This window comes from Chenopodium album, chromosome 1 (assembly GCF_948465745.1).
Source record: "Chenopodium album chromosome 1, dcCheAlbu1.1, whole genome shotgun sequence".
NCBI classification, from domain to species: Eukaryota; Viridiplantae; Streptophyta; class Magnoliopsida; order Caryophyllales; family Amaranthaceae; genus Chenopodium; species Chenopodium album.
Genome location: NC_137834.1, coordinates 89,629,756 through 89,651,020, shown reverse-complemented (window position 1 = coordinate 89,651,020; position 21,265 = coordinate 89,629,756). Strand labels below are relative to the sequence as shown.

The following is a 21,265-nucleotide window of genomic DNA, read 5'->3' as shown; positions in this document are numbered from 1 at the left end:
TAATTTTATGTACTACATATATCTTAGTGATTATATAGATTGAATGTATTGGGATGATTTTTGATGACTACATAAGAATTGTAAGTATTAGTATATTTCACCATAAGTGGGTATATGTCTTATTGAGTATTTGAGGTGGTTTTTAAGATTAGAAATCGAATCTCATTTACATCATTGTCATCTGTGGCTATTTCTACATCAAAAGAGAAAAGAAAAAAAAAAATCACATTCGTTCTTAAATGACTGTTATGATAAGGGTCAAACCAAAATCCAATGAAGGTGTATAGAAAGATAACATAGATGCAAAATACATTCTTTACTATTTATGCGGGGTAAGATAAGATGTACTAGTGTAAATGAGATTTATGTAAGAAAAATTAATAAGAAAGCAGATTGGTTGTATGTTGTATCAATAAGCAAATATATTATACAAGAAAATATAATAATATACCAAACACATGAAATAAAAAGAAGTACCAAATCTTATTAAGTGAACCTTAAAAGAGGAAAAATTAGTAATTCCTAACCCATAACATGGAAAAACAAAAATATAAAAAATAGTGTATATATAGCAAAACTTATTCCAAATCATCATAAGCTAAACTACTTTCCCTCCCTTCCCCTGTTATTCCCAAGAATAACCACCCTTACAAGATATACCCTTTTCTCTTGGATCATTTTCCCTTCCTTCTTTCCCTCTCTGTCTTTTTCCTCCTCTTCTCTTCTTCTTCAATCTTCCTCTTCCTAGGCCTCCCAAATAAACCCAGAAATTTCTATGAATGTAATTTAAGGAAGCCTCCATTTCTAAGTGCTCTCTTTGCATTCTGTTATAACCATTGCAGATAAGAGAGCTCTTAGAATTTCGATACCGGAACCCGTAAATCTTCCCCATAATGACCGTCTCAGGTAAGAAAGTTCCCATCTTTTGTGTATAAGATTAGCCATTTTCAATTTTATCAATCGTATAATCAAAATCTAGCATGTTTATACGTGTATTGCATAATCAAATTTTGTCATGAAAAACAGGGGTGCTCTGTTTTCTGATTTCTGATAATTTTTTTTTAATATTTTTTTTATGTTGTGAATTGCAGCGGATGAAATTCATAAAACCCAACAAAACCCAGAAACAGAATTAGAAGATGCATTCAAAAATCTGGGAATCAAAACAAGCGAAGCATCTCCAAGAGGAGTGCTGGATATTCCAATTTCAGATGGTTCCTCTGTTTCTGACAGCCCAAAAAGCAGCAGTAGCAGCAGCAGCAGTTGCAGTCCCTCAGAAAAACCTTCTTCCCCTCAAAAGGCAGACGAAGGCGAAAGCGAAAGTGAAAGCAGAGGCGGAGGAGGAGGTGGAGGTGGAGGCAAAGGAGGAGGAGCAACATTATTCAATCCATTGACTTATGGGATTCAATTTAAGGGATTTTTTGATATAATGAAGAGGAAATCAGGGGTTAGAAGATTGTCCACTACAACTATAAATTTACTTAGTAACTATGATCTCTCTGCGAAGAGCCTGCGCAAGAAATTGGCTAGGATTCGCAGCGCCGAGGATAGTTTCGATTGCGGTCTTCTATCGGCAGCTAAGCCTTCTTGGAGGAACTTTAAATATTCAGAGCTTGCTGTTGCTACAGACCATTTTAGTCCTGGTATGAAACTCAAACAAAACTCTACCTTTACCAATGTTTACATTTTCTTGATTAAGCAAAGTTTTGGTGTTCTGTTTTTCTTAGCTCAAATTATCTTTATGAGTATGTTAACAAGAATCTCATGTTGGTAGATTAAATTTGAAAAGAAAAGTAATAATAACTTATCATAATATTTTAACATGTATAATTATTTGATTAAGGTTACTTATTAATTAATTTTTTGAGGATGAGGATTGCTTTGTAGAGCATGTTGCCAGACAATTTCAATTGTATACAATTAAGGCTATTCTCGTGCTTATTTGGGAGAACTCTAAATGAATAGAGAATAAAAAAATAAAATTTAATTAGAGCATGATACAATCGGTTGTACACTTACACCATGGATAGCTTATTACTCCATAATAATTTATACAGTCAACTTTACATACATACCGATACACTAGTTTGACTTTATTTATATGTGATTAAATATTAATGAGAAGTATTATAAAATTTTATATTAATACCTATCCAACATGTTTTTATTATGATAAAAAAATGTTATTATTATGTTAGTTTAAAGTTATAGTCAAACCTAATACATTAATAGTGAAAAAGGTCAATCCAAGTATTGTGGGACGAAGGAAATATAATATTAAAAGAATATAGTATTTGCCGAATTCGAGTAATTTAAGTTCATAGAAGTTAGTAAACTGAGTATGTTTACGTAATGATGTGCGGCTAATTAGTGGTTTTGGTTTCAGTCCATATAGAGGGGAAGTTGTGACTTGCGGTGTGTTTATGCGCCTAATTAGTGATTTAGGTTGAAATAAGTTAAAATTAAGTGCGTAATTTACTTTGACCAGCAGACTACGGGACCAAAAAAATAAAAGCCGCCTGAAAAATTGTCAATTTTAGGCCGGCTTCATTGACAGTGGCGTAGGGAAAAGGACTTGAAAGCTCGTATTAGTAGAAATTTCAAATTAAGTTATTACCAATAAATTTGTGTATAGTCTGGAGTACAAAAGATGTATGGTTCTACAACTTCATTGTCTTCCTAGGTCTTCGACTCTAGGGGTTTTCTTCATAAGCTAAAACTAGTACCTTGGATCGAATGCTCTTACATACCTTGATGTTAAATGGTGTGTAATTATGGGTTTGTATAGATTACTCGTATAGTACGTGGTTGTGCGCGAGTGGTGAGGGATGATTGGCCTTGTGTAGGGAAATCAAGGCTAACCCTAGTAGGTTGGCAATGCCTTGTACGTAAGTACGATCTTGTCGGCAAAATGGACCGCTTCTAATGGATACTTTGGCCGACCTAGGCATACACATGGTGGCATAATGTGACACTCGTACACGTACTCATACTTAATGGAGTACTTAAGAGTATATTAGACATTAATGCTCATTACCACCTCCACTTGGGGATGGAGAGACACAAAGCATAAGATATTCACATGAAATAACACTTAAGTCTCTATGAACCATTACGTATAATCTTTATATCATAACAAAAATATCAACATTTAATTTGTGATCAAACCTTAATAGTATAACAAAGTAAAATCAATAATATAAGATCGACATGATTCTATGAGATACACCGTATCATTTTTATCTAACTCGATCTTATACCTTAAGTTTTTTCGATCTTTTGTCGTTATAACATTTACTCACACAGAGAAAGTATTAAGAGTTATAACTAATCCAACCTCCACCCGATAACAACCACCACAAGTCAAAAAAATAGGGCCGGAAAACGTTAGTTACACTTGGGCAGGACAGCAAGATATGTGTTTATGGGAGAAATAAGAACTGTACGACAACTTTAATTTAGGTAGAGTAAATTTTATACAAACTTAAACTTTAGGTACTTGAATGCATATTAATTAAACATATGGTAGTACTGTACAGTGTACATGAATACAATTAATGATCTTTGACCTACCAATAAAACAGAATAAATTATGGTTTATTATTTTGCAATGAAGATAGTAGTATAAGGCTATAAGCATGCTCTAGCACAGTATTTTGTCTTTATGTCAGGGTTGCTTCTGATCTTACGTTTGTCAAAGAAGGAAAAATGGTATTAATGGAGGTTGCAGCAATGCAGCATGGTTGTTTAAATAGGGTGTTAGGTTCTAATTAAGCCGAACTACTGCCTAATATTTAAGAGCATTGATGCCTTTTTGTTTCTCCCCCTTTTTTTTGGTAGTTAGTACTCTGTACCACACTGTATTAAACCGAAGGAGGACAGGGTAACGGTTAATGGGTTGACAATGCTCATGAACCAGAAAGAAAAATGGTGTATTGATTGCAATACGTGTTTGAGATTTTCTCATTATGACTCTGTTTGGTAATTAATTAGCGGTTAGCTGGTTGCTATAAGTTAGTCACGTTAACTGATTTAAGTAGCTGGTTTTATGTTTTAACGAGCTTATTGTAGTACCTAGTTACATGACATGTTTTATCCGATAAAGCTCCCTTATGTTTTATCCGATAAAGCTCCCTTTTTATATATTAGAGGGTTGAGCACAATCTGTTCATTAAATCACTCTTTACCAAACAATCAATAAAAATAAAATCATAGTCTACCAAACAAGACCTATCCATTTGACTGGTTTTGTGGGGAAATTTAAAACACTATGATTGTATTCATATAGGTCCATTATTGATTATTCATGTGCCATGTCAAGTACCCTTTAATCCTTTATAAAGTGCTATATATGGACCTCATTCTCATTCCAAACATTAAGACTAATTAAAGAGTTATAACAAAAGGTCAACTACCTATCTATTATAGTTGACCCACAGCGGTCTACTTTTGCTACCTTGTTCTAGGATTAGGTTGCAGCAAGCCAGCAATTGCTATTTGTTAAAGGTAAAATATGACACATCTCAAGCTCATGTTTAACGTGGCCCTTACATAAGTTACACTGTTACAACCACAAACTACTATACAAATAAATATAGACACTTGATCATTAGAGGGTTGGGTCAATCTGCCTTTCAGACTTACAGGTTTGGTTTGTGCGGATAAGGACAAACATAGGTTGGGTCATTTCGTTTTAGTTATCAGGTCATTTTCGCCGTTTGGACCATGTAATGACTAATCTTAACTTATTTTCAAGCTTTGATTGAACCATTACAGGAATATAGGTAGCTCTATGCCTCTATGTTACTCGACTTGTTACATTGATAAAAGCTAAGCGACACACGAAACTTTGTTTAATGAGAAACTCGTGACATTTTTGCTGATAACTAGGGTCAGTCATTTACTCATTTTTTGTCAGCCACTAGATGATTTTTTTATTTGATTTTTTCAAAAAAATAAAAAAACTTAGTCCTCTCATTTCATTTAATTATAGTCATTTTCGTTTCTTGGATCAAGCAATGAAAAACCTTTGGTTTGTATGTGGTTTGAGTTAGATAAATATGGGTAGATTATGTCTTATTATACCAGCAGGTTTAACGTTGTTAAGATGGAGGGCCCATTAGTAAAAATTAAAGACAAAAATAGTACGGAGTATATGCTTGCCTGCAGAAAAAAGGCTTACCTGACACATAATACAACTTTGGTGAAGGGATGAGCACAACCTAAAATGGGTGTATAAGGTAGTACTAAGGTGCGCCCAATGACATATAGTCAGACCAATCCTTATCGGTCCGGCCACTCTAAAACCCTCCCCTTCATTTCCTCCTCGACTCCTCCCCACTCGCACCTAATAATATAATTAAGAATGGAGGGACATGTAAATGGTGCTCCAAGTCTCCAACAGTTGTAACTTGTAACACCATATACATGTCCTGATGTCTGGATCTGTGCTGGCTCTTCTAGGGTCTGTCTTGGTTTGCTACCTACTGTACAGAGGTTCCATCATCATTAGTTTAGGAACATTATGGCTAAAATGGATAGATTTGGAATGTGAACACATTATATCGGATTTTTTAACAACAATTTCAAATATGAATTAGGAATTCCATCTAACATAGTATAAGTGTTGAGAAGTGAGGATGGAAAACCTTTCTGAAAAAAAAAATTGTAAACTGAAACTGAATACAGAGTTCAACGATTATATCCTATTCTACTTAGTCTACTATATCAGTTTATTTCAAAAAAATGAATATAGACATCGATGAAATAGATGTATCATAAACTTATAAACATAATTACTGAAGAATTATATTTTTCTAAAACCTTTTGCAGGGAGGTTGCTAGGGAAAGGGGGGCATGCAGAAGTGTACAAGGGATGTTTACCTGATGGTACAATTGTAGCTGTGAAGAGGCTTACGAAGAAGGGAGAAACGGAAGATGAAGAGAGAACTGCAGATTTCTTATCAGAGCTTGGAATAATTGCCCATGTAGACCATCCTAATACTGCTAGTCTTGTTGGATTTAGTGTTGAAGGCGGTCTATACTTGGTCCTCAAATTTGCTCCAAACGGCAGTATTGAGTCTTATCTTCAAGGTGCCTTTTGTGTTCATCTTTTTCATTCTCACATATGAAGCAAGACCTGTCAAACAGTTTTACAGACATTAATATATGAACTCAGTGAGATATAAAAGTAACTAGAGATAAACCCCCAAAAATGCAGGATCATTAGGAGGTTTGGATTGGACAACAAGGCTCAAGGTAGCTCTAGGAGTAGCAGAAGGATTGAGTTACCTTCATCACACTTGCCAGAGGCGGATAATTCACCGAGACATCAAAGCCTCGAATATACTACTTGCTGAAGACTATGAGCCATTGGTGACCATCTATCTTAAACAAACAACTATATTCAAGTGTGATTAAAAGCTTTTCATCTTCTTCATGTTTCACCTAACAAATTGAACTTGTTTTTTGTTTTCTATTCTTGCTTTTGGCTGAAAATTGGACACAGATATCTGATTTTGGGCTAGCAAAATGGCTTCCTGAAAAATGGCTTCACCATGTGGTGTATCCTATTGAGGGCACATTTGGGTAAGCAAATAGACTCCCTCTAGTTTAAATAATGTAATTTAAGCAAGTGTATTCGCCTTTTAGTTCACTAGATCTAGGCTAATCTAATTTCTCTACATTCTTTCTTTCTTTCTTTATTTTTCCCAGCTATCTGGCTCCAGAGTATTTCATGCATGGGATTGCTGATGAGAAAACAGATGTATTTGCTTATGGCGTGGTATTACTGGAAATCATAACAGGACGTCATGCTGTTGCTGTTGGTTCCAATCGACAAAGCCTTGTGATGTGGGTATGTATTCAGATTGTTGATATGCTTAATCTTTTAGAAAGGAATGAAGGAAGTTAGGAACAGAGATTTTTACTACCTGCCTCAACAACAATGTCTTAAACACTCTTAGAGTTAAACCTGAAACAAAAAGCGTTTTGTGAAGGTTCTGAAACTTCTGTTTTCCCATCAGGCAAAACCTTTCCTTGACTCAAGCAACATGAAGGAAATAGCAGACCCAAATTTGGGGAACAATTATGATACAGAGGAAATGAAACGCATGATGGCAATAGCTTCCATGTGCATTCATCATACACCAAGCAAACGCCCTTTCATGAATGAAGTAATGCCTTTTCTCCAAAACTTATCCTCCCTTGATGTATTACTCTATCCATTGTAAAGCTAACTACCTTTAATTTTAAATTATGATCAAGGTTGTAGAGCTACTTCAGGGAGAGGATGGAGCAGAACAGATAAAGGAAAAGTCGAATTCCCAAAGATCAATTATGTTGGACGCCTGTGACTTAGAAGATTACACAAGCTCTAACTACCTCCAGGATCTCAATCGCCATAAGGAACTAGTCATGGAGTGATATGTCCCTCAAGCTGCCACCTTTTGTCGTTGGTTATCCCTCGATTTTTTCTATTTGTATGGGATGACATTGATGCTGCAAACAATTTGCTTGGCATCTAGGCTATATAGCTTTCCTTCCTAGGATGTTGAGTGTAAAGATAAGTAATATCAACAACTGTGAAGCGTAGAGATTATAAGTTTAATGTCATCATCAAGTAGAAAGGTTCAAGGTCTTGCTTCCTCACTCGAGGAAAAACAAATATTGTATTGGTTAGCTTGGGGAATCAAATGCTCTGTACAGTTCAATAGGTTTTGAGTTTTCGTTCTTTAGGACTTCTCCTTCCTATGTGCATAAACAAACATGACTTAGCTTGCAAATTATGGGAACCAAAGAAGATTGGTTATAACCTTAATAAGAAATTCAACAAGTTTACCAAAGTTAGCAATTAATTCTAATGGCAGAAGGTCTAAATAGCTAAATGATTCGAAATTTGATCTCAAACTCTAGAGAACTTTAGTGAAACTCAAATTCTTTTCACCACCAAGGCACGTACGAGATCCTCAAATAAAAGCTATCTAAATCCCAATTCCCAACAACAATAACTTCCTATCAAGTATAAGTGCTCAACTTTCGAATCTCATAGTAGTTAAATCAACTTGAATGGGCTAGCAAGAGACTAGTCTAAAGTACAAAGTTATCGGTTTATTTCTCCTTTTACTCCGTATTAAAAGGCGACACTAAATTAACATTACTTCTTGAAAAGAATACGTTGCGATTTATTAAATGACAAACTTTTTCCATTTGTGAATTTACTTGTAGACTTAACAAAGCCATGAAATCTAGCATGTAAAAAATCACAAATCACAACGATGCACCACAAAAAGAGAACAATTAAACAATAGCATACCTGAACACTCCACAAATCAGGCGCAATCAAATTGATTTTTTCCAAAATCCAAAGATGCAAGTCATATCATCGGAAACAGCGATTCAGGTAGCTTTTCTAGCCCTAACCCTAGCAATCTTCTTCGTCATCTACAAACTTCCGAAAAAAGCCTTCTCGAAGCTTCGATCGAACAACCGCGCCGCCTCCCAATCTAGCCGCCATTTCCTCAACGGCGCTCAACTCCTCAGCCGCGCTAGATCAGCGCGCAACCGCGCCACAGCCGAATCCTTCGCCAAAGACGCCATCGCAGAAGCTGACCGCGCAATCTCTCTCCTCCCGCGCGACGCCGCCGCGCTGATTCTCCGCGCCTTAGCGCTGGACGTTCTCGGCCGCCGTACGTCGGCGCTCCGATCACTCGACGCCGCGCTCTCGCCGCCGGCGGTGAAGTCGCTGTTAGGGAGAGAAAAAGGAGATGCGCTGGTGAAGCGAGCCGAGTTACAATTGGCGGTGAATCGGCGGCGAAGAGTTGACTCGGCTTTATCGGACCTTGTTGAAGCGATGAGTCTGACTCGGGATAATCCAAAGGGGTTTTGTTTATTGGGCCAGTGTTATGAGATTAAAGGGATGAAAGATGAGGCTTGTGAGGCCTTTCGCGAAGCCCTAAAGATTGAGCCCGAGTCCACTCAGGCCCGTCAAGGTTTGGGCCGACTGAATTCATCAACATGATCCAGTTATTATCAACGTTATTTTGGCCTTGTTGTAATTTATTTTGATATATTTTCTGAGAATTATGTATTTTGTATGTTAGTTATTCAACATTTCAAATCATTTTGTCTTCTAACCATTTTGGTTTTTTGTTTTTTCAAAATCATATGATATATGTCATATAATGAATTAAAAATAGTTAAACTTATTAAATCATGATAAACTAAAAAACTAACAACTAATAAGGGTTTGTTTAGCATTGTTGCGGTTTTCAGTTTTTTGGTTTTTTATATTTTAAAAGTGTATGATATATGTCATATAATGAATAAAAAATTAGTCAAACTTATTAAAATCACGCTAATTTTGAAAACTGACAACAAAAAAGTGAAAACACATTTTTCTTGTTTTTGGTTTTTTGTTTTAAAAAAAACTAAAAACTCAAAACAAAAAACAATGTCAAACAAGCTCTAAAATGTAAAAACACTTTTTTCTTATATTTGTTTTAAAAAAAAAAACAAAAAATTGAAAACCAAAAACGATGTCAAACTATCCCTTAAGCTTTTGATGAGAATTCTACAGAGTAGAAAGCAACAAATTCATGTAAAAGATTTAATTTGCGATGGTGATATTTCCAATGGTGCAATGTTATTTGCACAATTGTATCCCCATTTTGACTTAGGATTGGTTAAAAGTTAAAATAAATTTAATACAGTTAAGTAGAAATAGGCCTTGATTTGCTTAAAATACTTTCAGACATGCAAATTATCTATGTGCTATCAATGTACGTAGTATGTGTGAAGTGTTATCAATGTTGCTGTTGGAAATAAGAGAAGACGGTCATTGATTAGATTTTCAAATGGGGCATTCATATTCAAGTACAAAAATCCAATAATCGTTTATAGAGAAGATGATCGTTGATTAGAGTTTCAAGTAAGTCCTCTGTTAATGTTATGAGTCTGATAATCATAAATGAGCCGTGGATGTGTGCAAGCGGACAGTAATGGTGATAAATATAGTCATGTATAAGCCTTTGAGACGTGCAAGCTAGGGGTGAGCAAAAAATCAGGGTACCCTGAATCGGAACCGGAACCTGTTAGGAACCGCAGGTTCCGGAACCAGAACCTGTACAAGAGGTTCCGGTTCCGGGTAGCAAGCTGGAGAACCTGTTGTAATAGGTTCCGGTTCAGGTTCTCAATTTTTTGGAACCGGAACCTGTAGGGTACCCTGTACCTGATAAAAGTATCACTTAATTTCAAATTATACACTAATTCTTACTCAATTTTTAAATAATAAATATCAAAATTACAATTATAAAAATATATATATTAAATTTGTTAGACAACTACTATTAGTTTGTCTTATTTGCAAGTTACAAACATTATAAATTAGTGATCAACCAGTTTTTTATTAAAAATTCCGCGAAAAAGTTAGTGAGTATATTATAATACAGGGTACCCTGAATCGGAACTGGAACCTACAGGTTTCGGTTCCGGTTCCCAATTTCCAGGAACCTGTTCAACAGGTTCCGGTTCTCATTTTGAGGAACCTGTTGCAACAAGTTCCGGTTCCGGTTCCTGGAATTTTTACAAGGTACCCTGTTATGCTCACCCCTAGTGCAAGCAGATAGTAATGGTGCAATATAAAGTCGTGTTACTCATGTATAAGCCTTAGAAGTTTGCAAGTGAAGACTAATGGTGAATATACAGCTTGTATGAGCCTTGAGGAGTGCAAGCGAAGACATTAATGGTGAAAAATATATGTAGTGTCATAAGAATAACTCGAAAAAATAATAAAACCTTTCCTTTTTTCTTTTTCTAGACGACATTTCTGCAAGACCTATTTTCATCAATCTCGCGATGCAGCTATTGAAAATAAAGCTAACTATACATACACAAAATTTCCAGTATATGCCTCTAATTTCTACCAACTTTCAAAATGAAACCCCAGAGTTCTATAACATCAGCCTTGTCAAAGGTTAATCACTAGTCACTACACTAGGAGGCTAAATGGGTCAGATTCTAAGATCAAAAGACAATGTTGGGTCAGCTGAGAACGAACGATAGGGAAAAACCTGTTAATAATAAGAGAGACATCTCTGGGATTCAAAATTAGCTTTTTCTTTGATCAATAGCACTAATTTAAGCTGAACTAATACCTAAAACCTTCTAAACTCTCAACCCCCCATTAGTAGATCACCTATTCACCTTGTTAATATGATTGATGAGGCCATATGTAAAACTCTGCAGGCGTCTGTGGCATCAGCGACATCATTGGAGCTACTGAAGACATCCCCATACCCGAACCATAAGCCTCAGTAGAAGCAACTGCCTGGTGGGATCCACCATTGGAATTCAGGTGATGGAACAGGTTCTGGTGGAAGATGGCTGTTGCGGCATCATATGGCACAGCACATGAAATGGGAGGAACAGATTGGATAGCAGCAAAGTTAATGGTGCTGCTTGTACCACCGCTACTCCCATTGCTTGAATGGGATTGTTGGTCTAGGCTGAGTGTTGGTTTCTGATCAGCTGCCTCTGTAGCAAGCTTCAAGCGCTTGGCAGCCCCACCGATAGGAAGATTGCTTTTAAGGATAGCCTCAACATCATAGCGATTCATCTCGAAGTTGGTGACTGCATTCACACCCCTGAACTTGATGGCAGCTATGTCATAGGCCTCGGCTGCTTCCTCTTCAGTTGCTGTCAATATATATTATCACAATTTGGGATTTAGATTCTTCAATAAGTTAAGGGAGATTAAAAACAGTATGGCACGCAAAAGGGATGGTAACATACCGAATGTTCCAAGATACAAATCTTTGTTGCCAGCAACACGGCCTATCCTTGCTTGCCATCTCCCTTGCTGATGATGCCTGCATATCAAAAGACCATTTGTATATTTTGTTAAGTAGCTGAGAACATAATAAGCATGATATTACATACGAAAGAAATACATGACTAGTGTATGTACCTTGTGACACCCCGGTAAATAGATGCACCCCTAGAGAAACCACTACTTTTCCTAGAAAAATTTTAAAAAACAAAACCACATCAGTAATGCTAATTGTATAATCAACACCAAAATCAATAACAAAATATGGTTAGAGACCAACCTTCTGAGTGAAGCAATGAATTCTTGCTTAGTCACATGTTTCATATCTTCTAATTCTGTAGAATAATTAGATATCTGCATAAACAAGAGAAATTACATCAGTAATCAGAATTTTTGACAAGTTCGAGTAGCTTTTTAGTCAAGTATAATTAGTATAGCTCGAATTCAAATTTCAAATTACCGGGAAGTTGGTGGTGGCAGTGGGGCCCCAGTACTTAAGAGCTGCCAAGTCGTATGACCTAGCTGCCTTTTCTTCTTTATCATACCCACCTGGACCATAATGCACAAATTTTCTATAAGTTTGCTTATCTTATTAACATGCTCTGCCAATTTTCACAACTTCATCCAATAATCTGGAATGAAGTAGTCAATGATAACACATTGATATAATAACTCACCTAAATAGACTGCAACATAAGGAAAGCCGATCATCAAAATTTCCGCGAACCATGTCAAAAAAAGGAAAACAGAATGTTAACATCTGAATAAACTTTTGTAGCAACCACACATACAATCCAGACAATATCAAGTCAATAGCAAAGTTTAAACAGCGAAGGACAGTAACTCAGAAGTCATACTCAAGTCATAATAATACTGATAAATAACAACATTTACATGTCCATACATAAAATAATTGCACCGTTTCTATTATATTAAGCAGTGCAACAGGAACTAACTGTGAATTCGCGGCACTTACTACCAACTTTGTCATACTGTCTCAAACACCACAGACCAAGTTCAGCAAAAAAATGAAATCAACAACAAATAATTTAATCACCCCACCAAAGTATTAACAAGTAAATTATAGTAAAAAGTGTATAAACTACAAAAAAGGTGCGGCCTAAATTGAGGGCTAGTGTTTTTTTTCAGTGCAGGACAATTTGGTGGCTTGGTCAAACCTACAAATTGGACTGCCTCAATCCAAACGGTGCATGAGAATAATAAAGTGAGGGAAAAAATTTAATAAAGCAAAAGCAAAGAAGTGGAGGGAAGGGAAGGAGGGTTAAATTTTAGCAGTTTGTGTTCAGACTTTGGTGTAAGAAAGTGAATGACAAAAAGCACCACGGCTAGGCTGGCCTTGTAAAAAACTTTTGCCACCACAACTGTTTTTTTTGCTTCTCTTTTCTTTACATGTGGAACCACTCTTCGGTCCCATCGCGATCGAGTCACAAAATTTTAAAACTTTAGATTACAACGAAATCAGCATCACTCTAACATATCTCAGATTCTCAGTTACTGTAATCTGTAAACTAAATTTAGCCCTTAAACCAAATTTGGACCTTCTTTTCATTTCAATCGATAATCAATACATTAATTTTACCAAAATGCCCTTTTACATAAGTCCGGAATTCACACCCTCATCACCACGCCGAATAACATTAGCACATCTTAAATATCCGACCACAAACCATAGCAAGTTTCACACAGAGGGAATACAACGATACAAGTTACGGGTTTTATTAGTAACTCGCCAAGTAAAGGTTTTTACGTAGTACAAGTAGTACACAAGAGCCATTGTATTGCAAAATGGTACACAACAAGTAAGCAACATGTACATAAAATGTAGCAGCTGGCACGTATACAACTTTAGGTTACAACTTTTACTTTCGGCCTGACCAAAACACCACCAAAGCAAAATACCCAAAATAAAGGAAAATAAAAATAATAATAATGATAATAATAAAGAGAGGAGAGAGAAATAGTTGTAAAAAACAAGAGATAGAGAAGACAGAAATGAAAGAAAGCAAGACCCAGATGAAAGCAGAGAGTAGCAAAATGGCGGCATATTTCTGACTGATGAGTTAAACAGTGAAATGAAAGCAAGGACTCAGACCTCAGACTGTTTAGCAGTACTAGTAGTAATACTGTACCAATTATATTCATATACACACCTAAGCTACCACTTACATCAAATCAATCATAATTTTCTACTGTTATTTAAATAAAGGCTTTAACCTTTAGTTTTTATTCATTTTTAGATCCCTTCTCACTAGATTCTACTACTACAGTACTTATATAATATTAATCATTCATTTAGATTTTGAACTTGTACTCCACAATCAATTTCTAATCTCTTGTTATTATTGCATGTATCTCTTTATGTTCAATCACTTGATAATCAATTTAATTCAAATTTGGATAATATATAATGCGAGTAATAATTTCTACTCCCTCCGTCATCAAATGTTCTTAATTTGTCACCTCATAATACAAGTGCAATAACGTATTCCGTATTAATTAGTATGCATTATTGGTCAAGCATTGAATACTGTTACAATAATTAACCTGTGCTTAATCTGTGAGCATTACCTTCAATAATGACAATTATATACCAGTAATTAGGAATGAATTAGTCCACATTAATTGACCACTTAACAGATGTAATTCATTCCTAATTAGTAATTACCCATCATCTAGATAATTAATGCACTATTTGCTAATGTAACATATTACTGTAATGCACTACTACGAGCAAGTTTCGGAAAAAATAAACACAAAATAACATTACTCCGTAAATCCTTGACACGGTCTATAACAAAAATAGGTACAAACTGCTCCATATATTTAATCACTCGACATCAAAAGCTACTAGTTAATAAATTAATTAATATATAATCCAATAATAATTACTACTTTGTTCTTGACTACTTGAAGCAAGATGAATATAAAAAATAAAAAAAAAATTAAAAAAATGAAGTGAGATTAATTACCTTGACGCCCTTTTCTTGCTTGCCCTTCTCTTCTACAGCTGTTATCCCATAGATGTGCTTCATATCTTCCAGTCCATCTATGCCTATTTTTTATTTTTTTAATAATTAAAAAAAATTACCATTTGCAATTTAAACATGAAAATTAAATAAATATAATAATTTGAAGAAAAAAAAAATGAAATACCTAGTAACACCTCTGTAAATGGAGGTCCTTTGACCAAAAGTATCAGAAATCTTCTTAATACTATTATCAGAATCAGCAGCAACAGTAACAATTGATTTATCTGTAGTTTGCGGAACTACAGAAAGCGACAAATTACCACCATTGTTGCTATTGCTATTGTTGTTAGTAGTAGTAGTAGCAGCAGCACCACCACCAAAACTCGGAACCAAGTCGGTGTGAGTGGACTCAATAGAATGACCTAGAAACTCCGCCCCAAGATGAGTCGCCGCTGAGTCATCAACTTCAGAACCTGAGTTCCCAGAAAATGCACCTTGGTACCCTCCTGAAGAACCCATCGTTTTCAGATCCTGATGTTGTTGTTGTTGCTGTTGCTGGTGTTGCTGTTGTTGGTTGTTGAAATAGTCAGCAACGGAGTTTTGTTGTTGTTGGTGGTGTTGGTGGTGGTGTGGCTCGTAGAGGTGAGTCAACTGAGAGGATGAGTCCTGAGTTGTTGACTCGTTTTGACTGTTGTACGACGCCGTATTGTTGTTATGATCACCGCCAAAGAAATCTTCGAGTTTTGGTACTGTGTTGTTGTACGACGACGCCGTATTGTGGTGGTGGTTGTTGTTGTTGTTATCGTCTATCTGTTGGTCCACCACATAGTCGGTGTACATTCCCATTCCTGCTCCTTTCTGATTCCCCCAATCTGTCCAAAATATAAAACATTATTGTAAAAATAATACGACATAATAATAATAATATGAAACGGAGGTAGTAATAATAACAATAACACGTACCGGTGGTGTAAAAGGGGTCGAGAAAGTAATGATGAGGAGAAGGGGAATTAATAGGAATCTGAGGATTATGAGTTTGATGAGAAGAAGCGAGCATTTCCATAGGAGAAAGAGAAAACGATAGCCAGTTGCTATTACTTGCTGCGGCTGCTGGTGCCATTGATTTGATTAACTCAAAACACGAAAAATAAAAAAGTTGAAATGGTTGTTTATATTATAACATTCGCATTCAAAACCGTTACAGTCAAAGTAATGGGTTCCGAAGACTAACAATATATATATATGTGTGTGTGTGTGAAACGATACGAACGAAGAGGTACGAAATGAAGAATAAATGACGAAAGGGTGGGAGTGAATAAGTGATGAGTCAGGGGGAAAGGATGAAGGGGAGAAGGGGTAATTAATGTAACATGCAACGAATTGAATTAAACACAGCGTTTAAAGGGAGTGATGCATGGAATTAAGGAGAGAAAATGGAGTGTAGTGAGGAGAGAGAAAGAAAGGAAAGAGAGAAAAGGGAAGGGAGATGTGGAGGGTTATAAGGGGGTGAAGGGGCGGTTTGAGGTGCCAACCGGCGTTAGTCCAGAGAGACAGATACACACGCACATACGTTGCATAACAAACAACAGTATGTGACTGACTTCATTTTGGGGGTTTTATTACTTTTATATTATCCGACTCTGTTTATTTCATCTTATTTTACCTATTTTAATTAATGGAGTATACCGAGTTTAAACTAATTTAACTTTTTTTAAGTTTAACTTTGTATGTTCTAACTTAATTTATCTGAACTTATTACATATGTTAATGCATAGGGTATATAAATTATCGTTTCGTTTTTAAAGATAGATAATCTTAAGACTTACTGATTCATACCGAAATAAGTACTACATAACATGTAATTAGTTTTTAAAATTAACATCATTATGACATGTATGACTATTTTTACTTTATGTATCTATATCACTCTTATTACCATTGTCAAATAATCGTAATAATTTGACTTTGATAGTAATTATTTAAATTTTGGCTAGATATTTTTTCTAAAAATATAAAAATCATTGTTAATGTGGTAGGATTAATCTCAATGTATCTTTATTTTAGAAAAAACACACATATTTTAATTTAATACTTGTGCATAATTGCAAACATTTAATGTCTAATTTGTACATTGGCGAAATTCAAACACATGTCAGTCAAACTATTAAAAGTATTAAAAACGTTGATAGTAAGACTTTAAAATTATGCAAACCATAAAATGTAAATTGATAAAACATAATTGTGATTTGTGAATGTAAATTAACAATATTCCATAGTTACGAATGTAAACTGATAGAGTATAAAAACATATTATTGGGACAACCAGAAGCTTAAACTTTTGATTAAGATGGTCCACATTTTAAGTCCAAATAGCCTTATAGATTATAAAAATATATTCTTAGGCTTCAGCCATAAGCTTAAACTTTTGGTTAAGATGATCCACATTTTAAGCCCAAATGGCCTTATAGATTATAAAAATATATTCTTAGGCCTCAGTCATAAGCTTAAACTTTTGGTTAAGATGATCCACATTTTAAGCCCAAATGGCCTTAATAGAGTATAAAAATATATTCTTGGGCCTTAACCATAAGTTTAAGATTTTAGATGAGGTCCTCTAACATATATAAACTGGTACTAATAGTAATTGCAAACTAAGAATTATCTCTTAGTTACTCAAATTGTATTATGGGTAGCTAGAAATAAAAAATTAATTAATTAGTTAATTAAATTAAAATAAAAAAGAAAAAAAAAAGAAAAAGAAAAAAGGAGTGTGTAAATTTTATAAAGGATCAAAGATTTGAGGATGTGATTAGAAATGTTAAAATGACTGTTTAATTTAATCTGTGAAGGTAAGTTTGGTTTGGGTTAGATTAAAAAAGGGGTGAGGTAGGAGGTGTGGCTTTTTAGCTAGTGAGGGAGAGAGGGGGGCAGAAGTTTTGTCTGAAACAAACAAGGTCCCGAAAGATCCGGGCTCTGGCGGTAATCGGAGACTTTGTTTGCTTTCTCTTCCATCTTTACTTTTTTTTTTTTTTTTTTTTTTTTTTTTTTTTAATCAAATGGTAATAAGATAAACAATTTTAGGTCAATTAAAGCTTGTTTAGGTGAATAGGGTGAATAATTTACTACTTGAAGTTTAAAGTATACATGTTATTAGCTTCAAAAAAAAAAAGTATACATGTTATTATCTTCAACAATTTTAATTGTATACTTGTAGTGTACTTCGTATGTGATTAGTGATGAATTGATGATTAGAGATCAAAAATGTTATTGGTTGAATAGTCATTTAATTTATTGGGATAAATTACTAGCTTCATCTCTAAATGATTGTAGATCGAGGACACGTATAAGCGTAACGGATTAATTAGTTTTATAACGGATTAATTACTAGCTTCATGAATAATGAGGGTCTGTTCTCATACAATTATTTTTAGTTTAGTTCAGTTCAGCTCTAATAAGTTCAGTTCATTTTAGCTATAATAAATTCAGTTCAGTTCAGTTCAGCTCCTAATTTCCTTCTCTTATAAAATATTCATTTCATTCCAGTTCAGCTTTAATAAGTTCAGTTCAGTTCAGCTCATTTCAGTCAACGAGAACAGGCCCTAAATCTCTTCACCGTTACCCTAAAGTATAGTTTAGCATTAGTTTTAAACTTGGTAAGTTGCATAATAATCATACATATCTCAATGTTCCAAATATTGTTTGCTCATCATCATTAATATCAATTACTCCTTTGATTATATTCAATTATAATGTTTGTATTTAAATTATAATGTGTTCGACATTTTAAAAACACTTCGCATTTGTCAAGTTAGAGACAAATACAGATCTTAGCTTCTTCCTCTGACCTACCCTTCCCCTCCTATTAACTTCCCTCTAGCCTGTAATACATACCTTGTGCAAATTCATTCAATTCTATAATTCAAGCAAATAGCAAGTGTAAATTAAACTACTTAATTAAAACGTCCAATTTAAAAGAATGAGGTATTTTAGTGTGCTTATTGCTATTTATTAATCAACTTATTGACTATAAAAACTCCATGATTTCTCCTTTTAAAGAAAATCAAAGCATGCATATAGCATATTTGTTGAAACAAAAACAATTTTATTTTATTTTTTCAACTAGTGAAACTTAGTGCTTCATATTTGAATATTTTCCATACCTTTATTTTTTGAATTAAATTGACAAAAAATGAATGTGTCCCGGTGTTTTGGGGACAATTCAACAAAATACACTTGTCTTTCATGCATACCTCTTTATCACCCTTTTGTTGTTAATCTTATCTCCGCAGTTGAGAAAGTGTATGAATAGTCAAGATTCAAAAGAGCAAAAAGAAACAAATAAAAGGCTAATTTTAACTGATCAATTTGTTTTGTTGCTTTCTTCTAGCTGTAAACTATCTTCCTATTGGTGTTTTCCATTTCCATGCTTCCAAATTTCATGCATTTTTTCAGACTCATCATCATAGTCCTCTCATTACTACGGAAATTAATGTAACAACTTATGTATACCTACATGAATAAATTAAAGAGTTAATTACAATAATTACAATTATATTCCTTCAATTAATTCGGATTTAGGGTCTATTCTCTTACGTTGAAATTCAATTCATCAGTTCAGTTCAGTTCACTTCAGTTCAGCTGAGTTCAGTCAATGAGAACAGACCCTTAGAGTCTGTTCCCTTCAACTTATTTTCAGTTCAATTCAGCTCTTAATTTCTTTCACTCATAAAATATTCATTTCACTTCAGTTCAATTCTAATAAGTTTAGTTTATTTCAGTTTAGTTGAGTAAATTAGAGCAAACCCTTAATAATCGCACTTTCAATATACTTAGAACAAACTATTATATTTTTCGACATGATATTAAAAGAGGTTAAAGTAGACTGAACAACAATTATATATATTGTATAATTTTTATTGTGCAGATTACACTATTTACGTGATTAGTAATCTTAAACATATAGATTAATCAATGAATGAATAAAACTGTTGGTTTTTCTAGTTGTGGAGACTCTTGTCTTATATGCACAAAGTAGAAAATTAGCAGAATTTAAGAGACAAAAACTTAACATGGGATGCAGATAAAAATCTTGCAGAAAACTTCAATTTTATTTTTATTTAGAAACTAATCACAGTTTTTGTCCGTTTATGTATAATAAATTTAGATCATTTATCATGTACATTTTGATATTAATTCGTTACTTGTACTATAATTTCTCGATCTACCGACCTTCACTACACCTATAGTAATTTAAATTAAAAAGGGGAAAAGGACAATTAAAATAAATAATAGAGTTTGTGAACAAATTAACTATTCTAAGCATGGAAGACCAGTCAAAGCAATTAAAAATAGTAAGTAGATTAGCCTTTTGAGTTAACTTCTTTTCTTCCCTTTTTTTTTTTGCTTTTTTGTTTTATCTTTAATTAATTACTTAAAACAATAAGTATATTATTACTGTACTAATAGTAATGCTAGTACAAAATTTCTAAAGTTGTTAATCCATGCGTATCACACTTTTTTTTACCAGCTCTGCAACAGCCTTAAGATGATAATATAGACAAAATAGCTATTTCAAGAGCCAAAAATAGTCAATCTTAAGAATAATTTGAACGCGTGTGTTTTAAGAAACTGTGATTTAAAATTAATTTGTAAGAATTTAGATCTACATGCATGTTTAATCAAATTAAAATAGACATGAATGATAATTATATTATTTGTAATAAACAAATCATTAAATTGTAATTAATTAGTTCATTCCGTTAAGTGAGAGAAAGTGAGAGTGAGAGATAGTTCATGGCTAGTTGTTAAAACTTCCATCTTGATTTTAGGTAATTTTGAGATTGATTTTTATCACTCTCCCTTGTGTCTAATATTCCGTATAAAATTTAAATGTGAAAAAGTACTTCGTATTATTTTTGGGATGTAAGTTTGTTCATAAATTATTATTTCATAACCTGCAAAGACCTGTTCGGAGGTTAACCTACAATAATTGTGCGTATGATGATAAAGATCAAGTAAATTTTAGCAATAATGAGGATGAGAAAGGAAAAATAAATAAATAATAAAGTTCGACAAATTAAAGATTAAACAAATTTCCGAGAAAGACGAGTCATGTCAAGCAAAAGTTTAGCAAAATCAAGTGAATTTCAGCAAAAATAAGTCGAATTTAACAAATAATATGTACACGGTATAAACCAAGAAAACAGTGTTACAATTTATCATAATATTTGAATATAAGTACTCCGTAGGTAGTTACAATTTACTTTAGATTAACTTTATAAGAAGTCATCCACGCTAAATATCAAAGCAAATAAGTTGTACTCAAACAAAGGCCATGTTTGGTAATTGGCTTTTTAATGGCTTTTTGGTTAGCTTTTGGGTTTTGGCTTTTTTAGGTGGTCAAACAGCCAAAAAAAGTGTTTGATAATTGGCTTTTTAGTCAGCGAAA

The 21,265-nt window shown here is 34.1% G+C and overlaps 2 protein-coding genes across 2 annotated transcripts; one reads left to right on the top strand and one right to left on the bottom strand.

Moving 5' to 3' along the window:
* Window positions 1–610: 610 nt before the first annotated feature.
* Window positions 611–7,739, top strand: LOC145562418 (receptor-like cytosolic serine/threonine-protein kinase RBK1). Its single transcript, XM_081622694.1, has 8 exons — window positions 611–906; window positions 1,092–1,643; window positions 5,833–6,093; window positions 6,221–6,375; window positions 6,509–6,588; window positions 6,715–6,856; window positions 7,026–7,175; window positions 7,267–7,739. Exons 1-8 carry the CDS (start codon window positions 894–896, stop codon window positions 7,423–7,425), a joined length of 1,512 nt encoding a protein of 503 aa, XP_081478820.1. The 5' UTR covers window positions 611–893; the 3' UTR covers window positions 7,426–7,739.
* A 2,987-nt stretch (window positions 7,740–10,726) lies between these two features.
* Window positions 10,727–16,255, bottom strand: LOC145626086 (AP2-like ethylene-responsive transcription factor AIL6). The gene is made up of 9 exons (XM_081678609.1): window positions 15,781–16,255; window positions 15,002–15,689; window positions 14,818–14,900; window positions 12,505–12,513; window positions 12,288–12,376; window positions 12,108–12,181; window positions 11,966–12,016; window positions 11,791–11,867; window positions 10,727–11,694 (listed from the first exon to the last, which is right to left on the bottom strand). Exons 1-9 carry the CDS (start codon window positions 15,935–15,937, stop codon window positions 11,207–11,209), a joined length of 1,716 nt encoding a protein of 571 aa, XP_081534735.1. The 5' UTR covers window positions 15,938–16,255; the 3' UTR covers window positions 10,727–11,206.
* Window positions 16,256–21,265: the final 5,010 nt, after the last annotated feature.

Excerpts from the sequence above, each read along its gene's own strand:
- LOC145626086 (XM_081678609.1), bottom strand. The coding sequence starts at position 15,937 with ATGGCACCAGCAGCCGCAGCAAGTAATAGCAACTGGCTATCGTTTTCT. Across the intron at positions 12,017-12,107 it reads TTCATTGCTTCACTCAGAAG|GAAAAGTAGTGGTTTCTCTA; the intron begins GTTGGTCTCTAA and ends AAATTTTTCTAG. Across the intron at positions 11,695-11,790 it reads TTTGTATCTTGGAACATTCG|CAACTGAAGAGGAAGCAGCC; the intron begins GTATGTTACCAT and ends ATATATTGACAG.
- LOC145562418 (XM_081622694.1), top strand. Across the intron at positions 6,094-6,220 it reads TATTGAGTCTTATCTTCAAG|GATCATTAGGAGGTTTGGAT; the intron begins GTGCCTTTTGTG and ends CCAAAAATGCAG. Across the intron at positions 6,589-6,714 it reads CCTATTGAGGGCACATTTGG|CTATCTGGCTCCAGAGTATT; the intron begins GTAAGCAAATAG and ends TATTTTTCCCAG.